This window comes from Aquarana catesbeiana, linkage group LG12, assembly GCF_042186555.1.
Source record: "Aquarana catesbeiana isolate 2022-GZ linkage group LG12, ASM4218655v1, whole genome shotgun sequence".
Taxonomy (NCBI): Eukaryota; Metazoa; Chordata; class Amphibia; order Anura; family Ranidae; genus Aquarana; species Aquarana catesbeiana.
Window position 1 is genome coordinate 6,181,230 of NC_133335.1, and position 18,624 is coordinate 6,199,853.

General features: G+C 46.3%; 1 protein-coding gene across 4 annotated transcripts in view; it reads left to right on the forward strand.

Moving 5' to 3' along the window:
* The window catches only part of LOC141113858 (cholesterol transporter ABCA5-like), a 97,378-nt gene that overhangs the window by 19,076 nt on the left and 59,678 nt on the right, over positions 1-18,624 (forward strand). For all 4 annotated transcript variants that reach the window (XM_073607188.1, XM_073607189.1, XM_073607190.1 and 1 more), the window contains 9 exons: positions 572-757; positions 1,111-1,258; positions 1,543-1,708; positions 3,548-3,606; positions 7,946-8,056; positions 8,484-8,659; positions 8,752-8,871; positions 12,519-12,657; positions 13,058-13,148. In XM_073607188.1, the coding sequence (XP_073463289.1) occupies positions 572-757; positions 1,111-1,258; positions 1,543-1,708; positions 3,548-3,606; positions 7,946-8,056; positions 8,484-8,659; positions 8,752-8,871; positions 12,519-12,657; positions 13,058-13,148 (1,196 nt within the window). The remainder of the gene's footprint in view (positions 1-571; positions 758-1,110; positions 1,259-1,542; positions 1,709-3,547; positions 3,607-7,945; positions 8,057-8,483; positions 8,660-8,751; positions 8,872-12,518; positions 12,658-13,057; positions 13,149-18,624) is intronic.

Consider the following 18,624-nt stretch of genomic DNA (forward strand, 5'->3'; position numbering starts at 1 on the left):
TATAATTTTCACCAAATTTGGGTAGGGTAGTGTGTAGATTAAACCTTGGGATACTCCAAATTTAGTATCCCAAGGCTCACCCCGCACCCTAGCCAAGTTTAGCTACAAAAAGACATGCAACCAATCAGTAACATGTCATAGAAGCTTTAACATGTCAATGTCTTTAAAAAAGTCATTTTCAAAATTCTGCCTAGAAGGTCATGGAACTTCCTATTATAGTGTGACAACACTGTCTCAGTCTCCCTGCATTGTCACAAGGGATTCCAGTGGAGACTAGAAGAAGACATGTCAATACACATTACACAGGCATAGTCAAGTGTTATCACCATCAGGCAACCCTCTGAAACGCCACGCCGCCATCCCTGGAGTGCATGTAGACAGGAAGTGGCTGGAGATCTCCAGGGCTCAGAGCAAATTACATGTCATCTAGTTTATATCGCTAGGGTTTCATGAGGGATCCTTACCATATGGGGGGCATTATAGACAGGAGGTATATGGAGGTAGTTTTCCTCTGCAGCTCCTTTTTTATGAACTGAATCCAACCTCATTGATTAATTTTTTACCCACTCAGGTCTGTTTTAACTGCATGTTGAGCGCCCTCTTCAGGAAGCACCGTCTGGCAGCAATTCTGGGATTTTTCATCACTCTCTTCCTAGCTGCGTTGGGCCTCCTTCCCCTGGTGAACGCCATACCCAAATCTCTGGAAGTTTTTCTGAGCATTTTCCACCCCTTCTCCTTCGCTGTCGGGATAGTGGAGGTAATCATTTATTTTTGGGAGCTGTTTGTGGAGCTTACACAGGGCTGAGCAATATCGCCCCACCCCTAGTCAGGCACCAAGCACCAGTGCAGTCATATGACAGGAAGAGAGAGGAAGTGGTATGGATCTACTGATCTTCTTTATTTGGCAGCTGAATGGAACCAAGGAGGCGTGAAGGAACGATTCTTCAGATTCTTCAGGGGCGGGCATTAATGTGAACCTGTTGTCCTGCACTGCATGGATAAAGCATTAGTTAGGTTTAAATACAGTTCAGAAAGTATAGTCAAACACTTTGAAAGTGTATTTGTTGGTGTGAGATGTGCCCATTAATTATGGCTTCTCTGTGTTTTTAGAGCATGCACATGGAAAATGACTTTCAAGGGGCCTTCTTCTCAGACATCGGTGGTGACTCCTCCCACATACTCTCCAGCGCCATCTACCTGACTCTGGATTCAGTACTTTATATCATTCTCACTCTCTATTTCGACAAGATTATTCCAGGTGATAACAAATGGCTGATATTTATTCTCATCATTTAGCGGTGGATCAAGGAGTTCCAATAACAAAATGTGTCACGTGGTGCACAGGGGTGGGAATGTCAATTGTATCCAAGCCTCAAACATAAGAATGGAAGCTATTGCACTGACTTGTCTTGGTCACTGTGATGTCTATCTTATGATGTAATTATACACACACTGGTCTAAAAGCCTCAACCAAAGTAACTCTAAAGCTGTCTTTATTTTATCCTCATGGCCTTAACCAGACTTGACTTATTTTCATGGCAGATAAACACGGAGTGAGGCACAACCCGCTGTTCTGCTTGAGCCCTTCATTCTGGTCAAAGAAGAAGATGACCCCTGTACCGCTAGGAGAAGGAGAGCACATAGAAGAGGACTCGGGGGACTATGCAGAAAAAGTTCCCATTGAGTTACTGGGAAAAGAAGCGATCAGGTACTGATGTTTGAGGTGAAGTCTCCACTTCTGTCCATTATAGAAGTCACACCCAGTAAGCACCTTAAATTAAAGAGAGCCCATGGCTTGTTGACACAGACCCCAAATATTATTTTTAACAATGATCCAGGATGGGGGCACATTTTCATTTCAACATGATGTTAAATATTTGAATTGCCATGGAAGCGGCCATTATTGCCCATTATACAATGCCTTGAAAAAGTATTCACACCCCTTGAAATTTGACACATTTTGTCACGTTACAACCAAAAATGTAAATGTATTTAGAGTCGTACAAGTGTGAATGGAGCAGCTTAGCCTTTGCAAGCTGTTATATTTTATTCATGGCAAGGAAGAGGTTCTTTGTTACCCAAGATATGTGATTTGGCCATGCTAATAAGCATTCTGTTGATTCATGTGGAGCCGCTTGCTCAACCTTTTTACCCCAGAGGAACCTAGAATTATTAATAGCAGGGGTTCTCCAAGGCCTAAAAAATTATTTCTTTGGTGGTCATTGGAAAGAATGCTCAACACCAGTGGTCAGAGTTGCAAAACACAGCTAAAAAGATAATTGGGGCCATGGTTCTGGTTCAGTTGAGTGGTGTTGGCTCTGGAACTATCCAGGCACCATCAGTTAGGAGGTCAACCAACGAATGCTCAAGGAACCTCTGAAAACCTGTGGAGGAACTCTGGTTTAGATTAGTTTATGTAAAATATTCATTTTAGTATTGGGAACTGTAACGAAACTTCCCATACTCTGCTTGATTGCTTTCGTCATATACCACTTCCTCCCAATCTGAATATAGATATCAGATATTCCAACCGCTCCCAACAACAAAACTAGACAATACTCGTTTGGTTGCTGGACATGGACTGTTTATTAGAACAAGAATACAGTCTTATATACAGTTGAAGGGAAGGTTCTCCCCTCCTGCTCATATTACTCTAACAATACACCAGTAACCAGAAACCCAATTAACATGAGCTAGTTATCTGATCATTTACCCAGACTTGGTGACTCAGAGATATGACCTTTCAGGGTAGACTTGCCGCCTCCTCACTCAACTTACAATACACATAAGTATAAACACATCCTCCAATAGCACAATAAACTATTGGGTGAAAGACCCAGCTTTTCCAGATCTCATTAATCAGCATTCCTTTCACATACATCTGCCCACTGAGTCCCAAGCTGGCAGAAACCATCATTGCCTCCTTAATAATGTCCTTTTGCATTACATAACAGAATATCTTCCTAATGCTCGTAGCTCAAATGCCGAAGCCCATAGTTGGTAGGCAAGAGGCTAGCATTCAGTCCCCTCCAAAAGCCTCTGTCTCGAGTGAGTCTGTCACAGGAACTAGCTCTATATAGTGGTTTTGGCCCTGAAACTATGGAGGCACCATCAGCTGGGAGGTCAACCAACCACAGCTCAAGGAACCCTGATTGAGAATGGTTGGTATAAATTGTGAATTTTAGTATTGGGAGCTAGCTTTTAGAGTGTGTTGGATCTGGAACTATGGAGGCACCATCAGTTGGGAGGTCAACCAGCCACAGCTCAAGGAACCTGGTTGAGAATGGTTAGTGTAAATTGTGAATTTTAGTATCAGGAGCTAGCTCTGTAGAGTGGTGTTGGCTCTGGAAGTATGGAGGCACCATCAGTGGTCAACCAATGACTAGAAGTATGGAGGTCAACCAATGACTGCTCTAGAAACCTCTGGAGGAACCCTGGTTGAGAATGGTTGATGTAATATATGAATTTTAGTATCTGGTCAAAGAACATGTCCTTGGACTGGTTTTATGTAATTTCCTCTAAATCATCATATTCTCCCTTCATACAGGATAAGTAATGTCAAGAAAATGTACAGCGGCAAGGACAAAACGACAGAGGCGCTACGAGGTGATCCAATTTCTAAAATGTTCACTTCTCTTGTCTGTAAATCCACAATCCTGGAAATAAAATATTTCACGTTAGAGATGTGCACAACAGAGAAGGATTTGTGTGTTAAGTTAATTAGTTTGTTTCCTCATATTCATAATAATGTTGAAATGGATCGTTTTCAGAATTTGTTTTGTATATTCCGATTTTGTTTCGTATGTTCATTATTTTCAAATCGATTCAAAATAAATAAGGATGAGCCAAACACCCCCCTGTTCAGTTCGCACCAGAACATGCGAACAGGAAAAAAGTTTGTGCGAACACCGTTAAAGTCTATGGGACACGAACATGAATAATCAAAAGTGCTAATTTTAAAGGCTAATATGCAAGTTATTGTCATAAAAAGTGTTTGGGGACCCGGGTCCTGCCCCAGGGGACATGTATCAATGCAAAAAAAAGTTTTAAAAACGGCCGTTTTTTCAGGAGCAGTGATTTTAATAATGCTTAAAGTCAAACAATAAAAGTGCAATATCCCTTTAAATTTCGTACCTGGGGGGTGTCTATAGTATGCCTGTAAAGGGGCGCGTGTTTCCTGTGTTTAGAACAGTCTGAAAGCAAAATGACATTTTGAAGGAAAAAACCCATTTAAAACTACCCGCGGCTATTGCATTGCCGACAATACACATAGAAGTTCATTGATAAAAACGGCATGGGAATTCCCCACAGGGGAACCCCGAACCAAAATTTAAAAAAAAATTACGTGGGAGTCCCCCTAAATTCCATACCAGGCCCTTCAGGTCTGGTATGGATATTAAGGGGAACCCCCGGCCAAAATTAAAAAAAAAAAATGACGTGGGGTTCCCCCTAAATTCCATACCAGACCCTTCAGGTCTGGTATGGATTTTAAGGGGAACCCCGCGCCAAAAAAAAAAAAAAAACGACGTGGGGTCCCCCCAAGAAATCCATACCAGGCCCTTATCCAAGCACGCAACCTGGCAGGCCGCAGGAAAAAAGGGGGGACGAGAGTGCGCCTTCCCCCCTCCTGAACCGTACCAGGCCACATGCCCTCAACATTGGGAGGGTGCTTTGGGGTAGCCCCCCAAAACACCTTGTCCCCATGTTGATGAGGACAAGGGCCTCATCCCCTCAACCCTGGTCGGTGGTTGTGGGGGTCTGCGGGCTGGGGGCTTATCGGAATCTGGAAGCCCCCTTTAACAAGGGGACCCCCAGATCCAGGCCCCCCCCCCCTGTGTGAAATGGTAAGGGGGTACTTACCCCTACCATTTCACTAAAAAACTGTCAAAAATGTTAAAAATGACAAGAGACAGTTTTTGACAATTCCTTTATTTAAATGCTTCTTCTTTCTTCTATCTTCCTTCATCTTCTGGTTCTTCTGGCTCTTCTGGTTCTTCCTCCGGCGTTCTCGTCCAGCATCTCCTCCACGGCGTCTTCTATCTTCTTCTCCTCGGGCCGCTCCGCACCCATGGCATGGGGGGGAGGCTCCCGCTCTTCTCTTCTTCTTTTCTCCTCTTCTTCTCTAATTCATTTTCTTCTCCGGGCCGCTCCGCACCCATGCTGGCATGGAGGGAGGCTCCCGCCGTGTGACGGCGCTCCTCGTCTGACAGTTCTTAAATAATGGGGGGCGGGGCCACTCGGTGACCCTGCCCCCCTCTGACCCACGGTGACTTGACGGGACTCCCCTGTGACGTCACGGGGAATGCCACAGGGAAGTCCCGTCATGTCCCGTGCGTCAGAGGGGGGCGGGGTCACCGGGTGGCCCCGTCCCCCGTTATTTAAGAACTGTCAGACGAGGAGCGCCGTCACACAGCGGGAGCCAGCATGGGTGCGGAGCGGCCCAGAGAAGAAAATGAAGAAGAGAAGAAGAGAAGAAAAGAAGAAGAGAAGAGCGGGAGCCTCTCCCCCATGCCATGGGTGCGGAGCGGCCCGAGGAGAAGAAGATAGAAGATCTAGCGGAGGAGATGCTGGACGAGAACGCCGGAGGAAGAGCCAGAAGAGCCAGAAGAACCAGAAGAACCAGAAGATGAAGGAAGATAGAAGAAAGAAGAAGCATTTAAATAAAGGAATTGTCAAAAACTGTCTCTTGTCATTTTTAACATTTTTGACAGTTTTTTAGTGAAATGGTAGGGGTAAGTACCCCCTTTCCATTTCACACAGGGGGGGGCCGGGATCTGGGGGTCCCCTTGTTAAAGGGGGCTTCCAGATTCCGATAAGCCCCCCGCCCGCAGACCCCCACAACCACCGGCCAGGGTTGTGGGGATGAGGCCCTTGTCCTCATCAACATGGGGACAAGGTGTTTTGGGGGGCTACCCCAAAGCACCCTCTCAATGTTGAGGGCATGTGGCCTGGTACGGTTCAGGAGGGGGGGGCCGCACTCTCGCCCCCCCCTCTTTTCCTGCGGCCTGCCAGGTTGCGTGCTCGGATAAGGGTCTGGTATGGATTTTTGGGGGGACCCCACACCGTTTTTTTTTTTTTTGGCGCGGGGTTCCCCTTAAAATCCATACCAGACCTGAAGCGTCTGGTATGGAATTTAGGGGGAACCCCACGTCATTTTTTTTTTTTTTAATTTTGGCCGGGGTTCCCCTTAATATCCATACCAGACCTGAAGGGCCTGGTATGGAATTTAGGGGGACTCCCAAGTCATTTTTTTTTTTAAATTTTGGTTCGGGGTTCACCTTTAGGGAATTCAGATGCCGTTTTTATCAATGAACTTCTATGTGTATTGTCGGCAATGCAATAGCCGCGGGTAGTTTTAAATGGGTTTTTTCCTTCAAAATGTCATTTTGCTGTCAGACTGTTCTAAACACAGGAAACATGTGCCCCTTTACAGGCATACTATAGACACCCCCCAGGTACGAAATTTAAAGGGATATTACACTTTTATTGTTTGACTTTAAGCATTATTAAAATCACTGCTCCTGAAAAAACGTCCGTTTTTAAAACTTTTTTTTTTCATTGATACATGTCCCCTGGGGCAGGACCCAGGTCCCCAAACACTTTTTATGACAATAACTTGCATATTAGCCTTTAAAATTAGCACTTTTGATTTCGCCCATAGACTTTTAAAGGGTGTTCTGCGGCATTCGAATTTGCCGCGAACACCCCAAATTGTTCGCTGTTCGGCGAACTTGCAAACAGCCAATGTTCGAGTCGAACATGAGTTCGACTCGAACTCGAAGCTCATCCCTAAAAATGAACTTAAAAATGAATTTGAATTTGAAATGGAACGTATTGCAATGAATACAATAAGATTTAGAAGTGAAAAAAGATGACGATTCCTACTTAGGCTGCTTTATAGAACAGAATTGAAAATAATAGATTAGAATAGAAATTAATAGAATATTTTATTATGTGTAATTCTATTTTATTTTTTTCTGTTCTATTTTATTCTTTTCTATCCTTTTATTTTCCGTTCTATTCTAATCTATTCTATTCTTTTGTATTCTATTATTTTCTTTTCTATTCTATAAAACAGCCTAAGTAGGAATCCTCATGTTATTTCTCTTTTATAACTTACTGTATTTATTGCAATATGTCTCCATTTCTAATTCAAATTTATTTTTTCATTCGACATTGGATAATTAGTTTATAATTTATTTAATAAAGTTTTTCATTTATTTTGGATTTATTGAAATTTGTTATTACTGTGATTCATAAACTCCGAATGTCGTGAAGCTGAATTCTTCTTACTATATATTTCCCTTCATTCAGGGCAGAGAATAGGCTGTCTGTCCTGAGGAATTCCTATTTAGAAGACAGTGGGCATACAAACATTCACAGCCAATACCTAATTTTAATGAACACACTGTATGTAATAATTAAAAAGATTAAGGGGTGTATTCATAAAAATACAAAAATAAAAAATTCTGTATGAACATCTCAAGCATTCTCTTAGCTGTCATGAATAATCCCTATATATTGACAAAGATGTTTATTCTTATAATCGCCAGCTCCATCTAGTGGCCATGATGTGATATTTCCATGATTGAGGTTTTACAGAAAAATACTGCATTGTAGCCAGTAGATGGAGCTGATGATCATTGGAAACACACATATTAGACAAATTATGGGGACTATTTGTTATAGCTGTAAGAAAGCTTAAGGTATTTTTTTATTTTTATATTTTCATAAATAGAACCCTTTAAGGGCAAGGAGACCTGAAAAGTTCCAGAAAGTTGGGAAAGGATAAGTATTCTTTACACAAAAAGGATGACTGTCCTTTTTTTTTTTTTTTTTTTGAAAGAGACTCAATGTTGCATTCCACAATTTTTTTGTTTCTGATGGAAGCATAATCCCATATTGTGTAGCCGTGCATTGATCACTGAAAGGTTTTACCCCCCAGGACTGAATCTGGACATCTATGAGGGACAGATCACAGCGTTACTCGGTCACAGTGGAGCTGGAAAAACAACATTACTGAATATACTCAGCGGGATGGGCGGAGCCACTGGTGGTGAGTTTTTCCTCTCGTTATAAGCTTTACCTGTCTATATAAAAATAGATAGATAGGAATGACCTCTACAGTCTGTGTCCAGGGCTGAATGTAACCACTGCCGGGCACATTTGCTAGTGTAAATGTGGCCTAACATTAAAAAAAGCTGACCCAAATCCAATACAGTTTCCATCTCTCTACTTATATTGAGCTTCAAAGAGCCCTCTGACCACACTGAGCTAATACCACATCTAGAAACATCTGAGAAGTGGGCACCATACTGCTGTTGAACAGAACAAGCAATTGTGTCATTATCTTACTGTGCATTATGGGTACATGACTTTGAATCTTCTGATAGGACCAAAACCAACACCTGAAATACAGATGGAGGCTCAAATATATGTTTTGGGTGGAGATGACCTTTAACGTAATTTCTTCCTCATTGTAGGGTCTGCCAACATCTATGGCCATCCTCTATCAGACCTCAGTCATCGTCAGGAGATCCAGAGAAAGATTGGCTTTTGTCCGCAGATCGATATCAACTTTGAGCTTCTAACGGTGAAGGAGAACTTGGAAGTTTTTGCTCAGATTAAAGGAGTTCCTAGAAGTAAAGTGAAATCCGAGGTACAAACCAACGCGGATGTGCAGATATACATCAACAATAGACATCTGTGAATGGGAGGTTTGAATTTTTGCTGATCAGATTTATTTTATAGGTAGAAAAGGTCCTTTGTGACCTGGACATAGAGAACATTGAAGACCTGAGAGCCAATAAACTGAGTGGAGGTCAGAGGAGGAAGCTGACCCTGGCGATTGCACTATTAGGAGACCCCAAGGTAATCTTTTCAAGTATTTTTTGTCTTTCATTGAAAAAAAAAAAACACTTTGTGAGAACCAGCATGGAGCATTAAGGGCGCATCCATTTTTTTAAAGTGGATTTAAACCTGTGAAATTAAAAATGAACAAAGCCCCGAGTGTGATGTCTGTCTACTCTCACAATCTTCTGCTAGCTGCGTGAGAGTCAGTTATGCCAGTCTATGCCAGGGGTGTCAAACTCAATTTCATTGTGGGCTGCATCAGCATTATGGTTGCCCTCAAAGGGCTGGTTGTATCTGTAAGACTGGATGTCCAGAGCACCCCATCCCCCTTACATCAGATGTCAAGAGCCCTCCAACCATCAGAAGTCAAGAGTCCCCACCCTCCCTTTCATGACAGTGTACCCCCTTACCTTGTGCTGCTACCGGGAAGAAGCTGGGGGCAGAGCTGGGAAGCAAAAAGTGCAAGGTCTGGAAGAGGACCAGAGCATAGTTGGCAACATTGTAAAAAAAATTTTAGGGACACTTTTTTGGTTGTGGGCGGAGTTGCATTATAATTAGGGTGCATGCATTTGAAGGCATGGCATAGAAAGATGTAAAAATGCAGAAGAATGGGCGTGGTTTACGTGAAATTGTGGGTGTGGCTTAAATGGGCATGGCTCAAAGGGTGTGTGGTTGGAGTCTGAGATGAATGAGGGATGGAGAGGGTAAGGGGGAAAGGGGGGAGAGAGGTATGGAGGGGCAGCAGCCCCAGATCCTACACCACAATAGCAATATGTGTATTCCAGAGTTTAACAATCAGCAGATAAAGATACTCCAAACACGTGGTGTCAGGATGATTGAAGCGCATTATTTCTATTATCACATTGTAATATAAAATAAAATCAACTCACCATAATGCAGAATCAGTGGGACCCCTGAGCGTGTCACCTGCCACGTCCCCTGCCACCAGATGCTATCAGGTGCCCCCAGCAGAGTCCCTCCTTACATCAGGTGCCCCCATCAGCGGAGCCTTCCTCATATCTGTGTCCCCATCAGCAGAGCCCCTCCTTACATCTGCCCAGCAGAGGAGTCCCTCCTTACATCTGTGTCCCCAGCAGTGGAGTCCCTCCTTACATCTGGTGTCCCCATCAGCGGAGTCCTCCTTACATCTGATGTACCCATCAGTGGAGTCCTCCATACATCTGATGTCCCCATCAGTGGAGTCCTCCTTACATCTGGTGTCCCCATCAGCGGAGTCCTCCTTACATCTGGTGTCACCATCAGCGGAGCCACTCCTTACATCTGTGTCCCCATCAGCGATCAGCGGAGCCCTCCTTACATCTGGGGGCCCCATCAGCTGAGTTTTCCTTACATCTGGTGTCCCCATCAGCGGAGTCCTCCTTACATCTTGTGTCCCCATCAGTCCTCCTTACATCTGGTGTCCCCATCAGTCCTCCTTACATGTTGTGGTGTCCCCATCAGTCCTCCTTACATGTTGTGGTGTCCCCATCAGTCCTCCTTACATGCCGTGGTATCCCCATCAGTCCTCCTTACATGTCGTGGTGTCCCCATCAGTCCTTCTTACATGTCGTGGTGTCCCCATCAGTCCTCCTTACATGTCGTGGTGTCCCCATCAGTCCTCCTTACATGTCGTGGTGCCCCCATCAGTCCTCCTTACATCTGGTGTCCCCATCAGACATCTAGTCTGCCCCCCGTGACATGCAGACTGTCCCCCCTGTGACATGCAGACTGCCCCCTGTGACATCCAGACTGCCCCCCCTGTGACATCCAGACTGCCCCCCCTGTGACATCCAGACTGCCCCCCCGTGACATGCAGACTGGCCCCCCTGTGACATCCAGACTGGCCCCCCGTGACGTGACATGCAGACTGGCCCCCCCCTGTGACATCCGGACTGTGTGTAGCCGATACAGCTTGTTGCTGTTCCCTCCTCGCATGTTGCTGTTCCCTCCTCGCAACCAGCCTGTGTCCCCTCGTCCTGTCCCCCGCTGCCATTCAGATGGAGACAGGTGTATCGCTGTGTCTTCATGCTGCAGCCGATCAAGTTAATGTAACTCAGCTGTGTTCGTCGGCAGTAGCTCTGCGCTCTTGTCTGAAATCGGCACATGCGCAGTAGTAGCAGAGGATATTCTCTGTGTGTTCAGTGGAGAGGGGAGGGGCCTCCCCTCTCCACTAAACACAAGGGGATTAGTCCTCACGGAGGCAGCGGCGGCCATCTTCTTGTAGCCCACCGGCTGTTTTTGCTAAACCATTCCCATTTTTCCCGGGACAAAAAGCTAAATCCCAGGAATTTAATCGGGATGAGCTCCGATCGGGACGAGGGTCCCAAAATCCGAATTGTCCTGGGAAAATCGGAACTGTTGGCAAGTATGCCAGAGGCGGGCTGGAGGCTGCTGAATGCTGAGACCAGGGGAGGTGGAGATGAGAGGGTGCCGTGGCTGCAAAAAGAATCTGTAGAAGGAGCTCTGTACTCCTCTTTGCTGCTGACTGCTGAGACAAGGAAGGGGGTGAGAGGCAGAGACAAGCCTCTCTGCGGCTGTAAGGAAAAGTGCTGGATCTGGCGGAGGAGTTCTGTCTTCCCCTCTCTGTTGACTGCTGAGACAAGGTGGGGGCAGAGACAATGGATTTGTCGAAGCTGCAGCTGAGGTGCAAGGGCCACAAAAGATTGGTCAGAAGGGCTGTATTCAGCCTGTGGGCCTTGTTTTTGACATATGTGGTCTATGCTAATACCAGGCAATTTCGGGAGATGGCCCTGTCCCTGCTCCAGCATACAGCAGGTAATTGACAGTCTTAGCTGCGCCGGTTACCTTATTAGACTGTGTAGAGGGAATGTGTCCATTCCCACCACTCAGGTCTCAGATTACACTCAGGTCATTGTTCTGTGCTGTGGAGTGTGTAACATCAGATCTCCACCCCCTGCTTTCTGGAGCTCAGAAATTGTGTTTTTGAGGAGGCTAAAGAGAAGAGAGGGCTGCAGATAAACAGGTAAAACGTATGTAGGAGGATTTGCTTAATCTTTGTGTATCACTTGAGGCCAGTCACCTCACTGTATATGGAAGGATTTACAACCACTTTAAATTTTATTTTTAAGGGCGTTTCCCTCCCATTTTTATTAAAACAAAGCAAGTTCCACACACACATGATTTTTTAGCACCACCAAATAAATACACAATCTGACTCCTGGCCAGAGATCTTCTTTTGTCTGGGGTGGAGCCCTGGGCCGTAGTCACATCTATAAAGACAGCCCTCCACACACCTAGACTGCTGGTGGACCCAGGTTGGGAGCTTCATCCCTTCAAAGTCTCTACAAAGACTCTGGGCTCCAGGACCAAAACCGAGTTTTAACAATCTCTGAAGAAACATAAAATCCAGTTTCCTTTGTATGACATAAGCACCCTGGAGTGCCTCAACCTGCCTGGATGAAAACCATGGGGATAAAAAACCCCTTTCACACCATGGCACCACAATTTTTTATACATGGTAAATCTAACATTTTACAATTTAAGGATTCTCATTTCTCTAAAATTGTGAAGACATGGATGAGTATTAAATTATATATGAAGTAAACATAATTTATGGTTGTGACTGAAGTTCTCTTTTAATCGTTGGTATGCAACACAAATCTTTACAAATATCTCTTCTATTTTTAAAACTGCCCTCCTTTTAGATTCTGTTGCTGGATGAACCGACGGCTGGTCTTGACCCCTTCTCCAGGCACCGTGTATGGTCTGTTCTCAAAGAGCGCAAAGTTGGCCACGTCACCTTATTCAGCACGCAGTTCATGGACGAAGCTGACATCCTTGCGGGTGCGGTGCTTTAAGGTTTTGGTGTCCACCTTTCTGGTGTAATTTAAACCCTTAGGGCCCTTGAGAAACATTTATATTAAAAAATGTACTCAAGACTACTCATGTCCATTTCTTTAGCCCAATAAGTGGTCCCTGCCCAAATATTCTGAAGCCAATCAGCATGGTTGTATCTGCTGTAAAAGTTCACATGACCAAGCATTTTTCCTTTAAATGTGTGACCTTAGCTATCATTTAGGCTATTTTGGGCTACAGCAAAGGTTGGCTTTTCAAAGATCATTCTCTGTAACCAGATGCATTCAATTTGGTTTATCCCAACTCTCAAACTTGCTTGTCACGGCATACAGAATTTTGTTGGAAATTCTTATACATGTCTGATCATTATCTTTTAATTTGGTTCCAGACCGTAAGGCTGTGCTCTCCAATGGGAGGCTGAAATGCGTTGGGAGTTCTTTTTTCCTAAAGCGAAAATGGGGCATCGGCTATCACTTGAGGTGAGCATGGAGACCCAAACCTGCATGTAATGCTTTGAGACTTGCAGAAGATGTTGTTGGTGCACTAAGTTTAGGAGTCACCAAACAATTCCTCTAACATCTAGACTGTGGTGCAAACACAAAGGGTCTCATACTTGAAATTTCAAGGAAGGGTTAAGGTTCACCAAACAACTCCTCTAACATCTAGCCTTTGGAGCTTTCACAAAGGGCTTCATCCCTAAACTACACGGAAGGGTTAGGATTCACTAACAACTCCTCTAACATCTAGACTGTGGTGAAAACACAAAGGGTCTCATACCTGAACCTTCAAAAAGGGTTAGGATTCACCAATCAACTCCTCTACCATCTAGACTATGGTTCCAACACAAAGGGTCCCATACCTGAACTTTCAAGAAGGATTAGGATTCACCAAACAACTCCTCTAACATTTAGGCTGTGGTGCCAACACAAAAGGTTTCATACCTGAACGTTCAAGGAAGAGTTAGGATTCACTAAACAACTCCACTAACATCTACTGTGATGCCAACACAAAGGGCTTCATACAGGAACCCAAATGGAAGAGTTAGGATTCACTAAACAACTCCACTAACATCTACTGTGATGCCAACTAAACAACTCCTCAAACATCCAGACTGTAGTGCTAACACAAAGGTCCCCCTATCCGAATCTTCAAGGAAGGGTTAGGATTCACTAAACAACTCCTCCACTATCTAGACTGTGGTGCTAACGCAAAGAGCCTCATACCTGAACCATAAAGGAAGGGTTAGGATTCACAAAACTACTCCTCTTAACATCTAGACTGTGGTGCAAACACAACAAAGCCTCATACCTGAATAACCAAGGAAGCTTTAGTTGCCTGGAGTCACCAGGTCTACACTACACGAATAGAGAAATAAGCCTAGTTGGGTTTATGAAAATGCAGAAACTTCTATGCTGTGGGTCAATGTGGTAAATACAGAGAAAAAAATGTTTTGGTCTTTTCAGCATAGACTAATCATCCACTATTGTGTCATTAAACTGTAATCTCTGGTATAGCACGTGGCCCTTTTTAAGACTAATGCCGCGTACACACGAGCGGACTTTCCGGCATACTTGGTCCGGCGGACCAGAGTCCGCTGGACAATCCAACTGTGTGTAGGCTCCGGCGGACTTTTCCGGCGGACTTTTGGGAAAAAGATTTGAAACATGTTTTAAATCTTTCCGTCGGACTCAGTTTCTGACGGAAAGTCTGCTCGTCTGTGTGCTGGTGCGACGGAAAGCCCGCTCGTCTGTATGCTGGTCCAACGGACCAGATACGACGCAAGGGCAGGGTATTGCATTTCGCGCTCGCTGCAATAGGAAAAACAAATTTTCCTATTGCGGCGAGCGCGGGGCATACCAGGCCCTTAGGTCTGGTATGGATTTTAAAGGGAACCCCCTACGCCGAAAAAACGACGTGCGGTCCCCCCTAGAATCCATACCAGACCCCGATCCGAGCACGCAGCCCGGCCGGTCAGGAAAGGGGGTGGGGACGAGCGAGCGCCCCCCCCCCTTCTGAACCGTACCAGGCCGCATGCCCTCAACATGGGGGGTGGGTGCTTTGGGGGAGGGGGCGCCCTGCGGGGCCCCCCCACCCCAAAGCACCTTGTCGACCTGTTGATGAGGACAAGGGCCTCTTCCCGACAACCCTGGCCGTTGGTTGTCGGGTTCTGCTGGCGGGCCTACCCATTCACCTAGGGAAAAAGTGTCAATAATAAAACACACTACACAGGTTTTTAAAATAATTTATTAAACAGCCCGGGGGGGGGGTCTTCCTCCGGCTTCGGGGGTCCCTCCGGTTCCTCTTCTCCGGTCCGGTTGGTTCTTCTCCGCTCTCTCTGGCCTCTTCTCCCGGTGTTCCAGTTCTTCTGCCGGCTCCTCCGCTGTCTTCATGCCGCTCTTTTGCCAACGGAGGTCCGGACTTCTTGTCTTCTTCCCTCTTTTCTTCTCCAGATGTTGACACGACGGTCTCTCCGGCTGGACTGCTCTCTGAGCGCTCTGCTGTGACTTATATAGGCGGAGACCCTGCCCCCTTATCCTGTCACAGTCCCTGTCATGAAGATCCTGCCAATAATCAGCGATCCAGACGTAGGGGGACACGGCCGCGGGTTCCACTGCGCATGCGCGCGCGTTCACGGGTGCTGTCACGCACGGGCACGCGTGCGCGCGCACTCCCGCTAGTGCCAGGCCGGCTATTTAAACCGGCCTGTCACACTCCATCCCCGCTGTCTGCTCTACAGCGTTCCGTGTGCCTTAACCTGATCTGACCTGTGTACTCTGCTATCTGACCCGGCTTCCTGTTAGACCATCCTGCTATCCGCCTGCACCAGACCCTCTTGGCTTGCCTGACCATCCCTCTGTGTTGTCCCTGGTACCTCTGCTGATCGACCGATACCGACCTCTGGCTTGTTTGACCACCCCTCAGTCTGATACCTGTATCCAGCATTCCAGTCTACTACCTGCTGCCTTGTTCCAGGTTCCAGTCCAGCGTTCCAGGCTACTACCTGCTGCCTTGTTCCAGGTTCCAGTCCAGCGTTCCAGGCTACTACCTGCTGCTTGTTCCAGGTTCCAGTCCAGCGTTCCAGGCTACTACCTGCTGCCTGTTCCAGGTTACAGTCCAGCGTTCCAGGCTACTACCTGCTGCTTGTTCCAGGTTCCAGTCCAGCGTTCCAGGCTACTACCTGCTGCCTGTTCCAGGTTCCAGTCCAGCGTTCCAGGCTACTACCTGCTGTTTGTTCCAGGTTCCAGTCCAGCGTTCCAGGCTACTACCTGCTGCTTGTTCCTGGTTCCAGTCCTACTTACTTACCTGTTTACTTACCTGCTTCCTTATCTGCTGTGGCTCCGGGTCCTCCCTGCGATCCAGCGTCCTCTTCAGCTTCTGGACCCAGAGGGTGTCACCACTCCTGCACTTCCGGTGACTGTCGATCCTGCCAGGCACCCATACCACTCCTCACTCCTGGCCTTCTGTCTCCATTCCAGAGGAGCAGGAGTGGGAGCTGTAAGGGAGTTCCTTCTCTGCACTTCAGGCTCACAACCTACCAGGTACGTGACAGTAGCAGACAGCCATGTCTGAGCCTGAGCAGGGAACGTCTCCCATGGAGGAACTTTGTGCACACCTGGCAGGATTGACTGAAGCAGTCAAGAATCTGCAGCAAGGATACACCAGGCTGGAGGAACGAGTGTTAACTTTGTCTAATCCCATTGGGGCTCAGGGAGTCCCTTCCGCTTCTGCTCCTTCAGTCGGGCCTTCCTCAACAGTGGTGATGCTTCCTCCAGAACCCAAGGTTCCGACGCCTGAACGTTTCTCCGGAAATCGCCTCAAATTCAGGGCTTTCCGCAACTCCTGTGAAATGTTCTTTGCTCTTCAGCCACGTACTTTTTCCCTTGAGGCTACTAAGGTGGGCTACGTAATCTCTCTGCTTTCTGGTGACCCCCAAACCTGGGCCCACCGCCTCTTGGAGCAAAAGGACGTATCCTTGACTAATCTTTCCGCCTTCTTTGATGCACTCGGTCAGCTGTATGATGACCCCCAGCTGTCCGTGACTGCAGAAGCGGCTTTGCACACCCTTCAGCAGGGTCGCGGGGCTGCAGAAGACTATGTGGCGGAATTCAGAAAGTGGAGTGTAGACACGAATTGGAATGATGCGGCTCTCCGCTATCAGTTTCGAATGGGACTTTCTGACTCTCTGAAAGATGAATTGGCCAGGGTGGGTACCCCACAGACTTTGAATGCATTGATCGATCTAACCATCCAGATCGATCGACGTCTAAGAGAACGAAGGACTGAGAGAGCGATGGGAACCTCTCGCCCAACTTGGGTTACCCCTAAAGTTCCCCATCATACATCACCAGCACCACCAATGTCTACATTTAACCCACCTGAGCCAATGCAATTAGGGGTTCTGCTGCCTTCTCTTACTCAGGAGGAACGACAACGTCGTCGAGTGAATAATCTGTGCCTGTATTGTGGGGAACCTGGGCACTATGTCAGGAACTGTCCCCTTAAACTTCGTAAGTGCCTATCTCTGTCCTCTGACTATGTTGCACCTCTGGTTAAGAACACTACTCACCTTGCTCTCTCTCTCCTGTTACAGCTTCCAGGAGAGACCCTGCAAATAGCCGCCATTATTGACTCTGGAGCTTGCAGTTGTTTCATGGACTCTCTTTTTGCTACCCAACACCGGATACCTCTGTTGCCTAAAACCCATGGACTTTCCATTCATCTAGCTGATGGAACAGCCATTAAGTCAGGGCCTGTTACCCAAGAGACTGTTCCACTACCCGTTTCCATCTCCAATTCTCATCAAGAACTGTTACGCCTAGATATCATCGCTTCACCTATGTTCCCCATAATCCTCGGCATGCCATGGTTACAGGCCCACAATCCTGACATTAATTGGATCACAGGTGAGGTTACCTTTTCCTCCTCATATTGCCAACAGTCTTGAGGACTTCAGGACACTCAGAAGAATCCTACCTTGCTCTGTTTAAACACAGATCCTAGTCTGCACCTTTCCATCCCTTCTGCATATCATGATTTCTTAGATGTATTCAGCAAGCAGGGGGCAGAGGTCTTACCCCCTCACCGGGCCTATGACTGTCCTATCGAATTACTCCTCGGTGCCGAGATACCTTTTGGAAGAATATTTCCTTTAACGGAAGTGGAACAAGGGGCTTTAAAAGAATATATCGATGAGAATCTAAAGAAAGGCTTCATTCGTCCATCCACGTCTCCAGCAGGTGCAGGTATCTTCTTCGTACAAAAGAAAGACAAGACCCTCAGACCATGTGTAGATTACCGTGAGCTGAACAAAATCACTGTAAAGAACCGTTACCCTCTTCCTCTGGTACCAGAGCTGTTCCAAAGACTTGGGACAGCTACCATATTCACTAAGCTTGACCTCCGCGGAGCCTACAATTTGGTTCGTATTAGGGACGGAGACGAATGGAAGACCGCCTTTCGTACCCGTTATGGACATTTTGAATACCTTGTGATGCCGTTTGGACTGTGCAATGCTCCTGCTACATTCCAGTACTTCATCAATGATGTTTTACGAGACTTTTTAGATCTGTTTGTTATCGTCTATCTAGACGACATACTAATTTTTTCTTGTTCCCTTGAATCCCATCGCAGGCATGTCAGAAGTGTATTGGCCCGGCTTCGACAACACGGTCTATATGCAAAAGCTGAGAAATGTGAATTTGAACAGGAAAGTATTCCATTTTTGGGGTTAATCATTTCCAGCAAGGGCATTAAGATGGACCCCCAAAAGGTCACTGCAGTACTAGACTGGCCAGTCCCAACAGATAAGAAGGGGATCCAGCGATTCGTTGGATTCGCGAATTTCTACCGCAAATTTATTAAGGGGTTTTCAGCCATCATCACACCCATCACACAGCTAACTAAACAGGGTACACGTTTCCACTGGTCTGCTGAGGCGCAAAAGGCTTTCGAGAC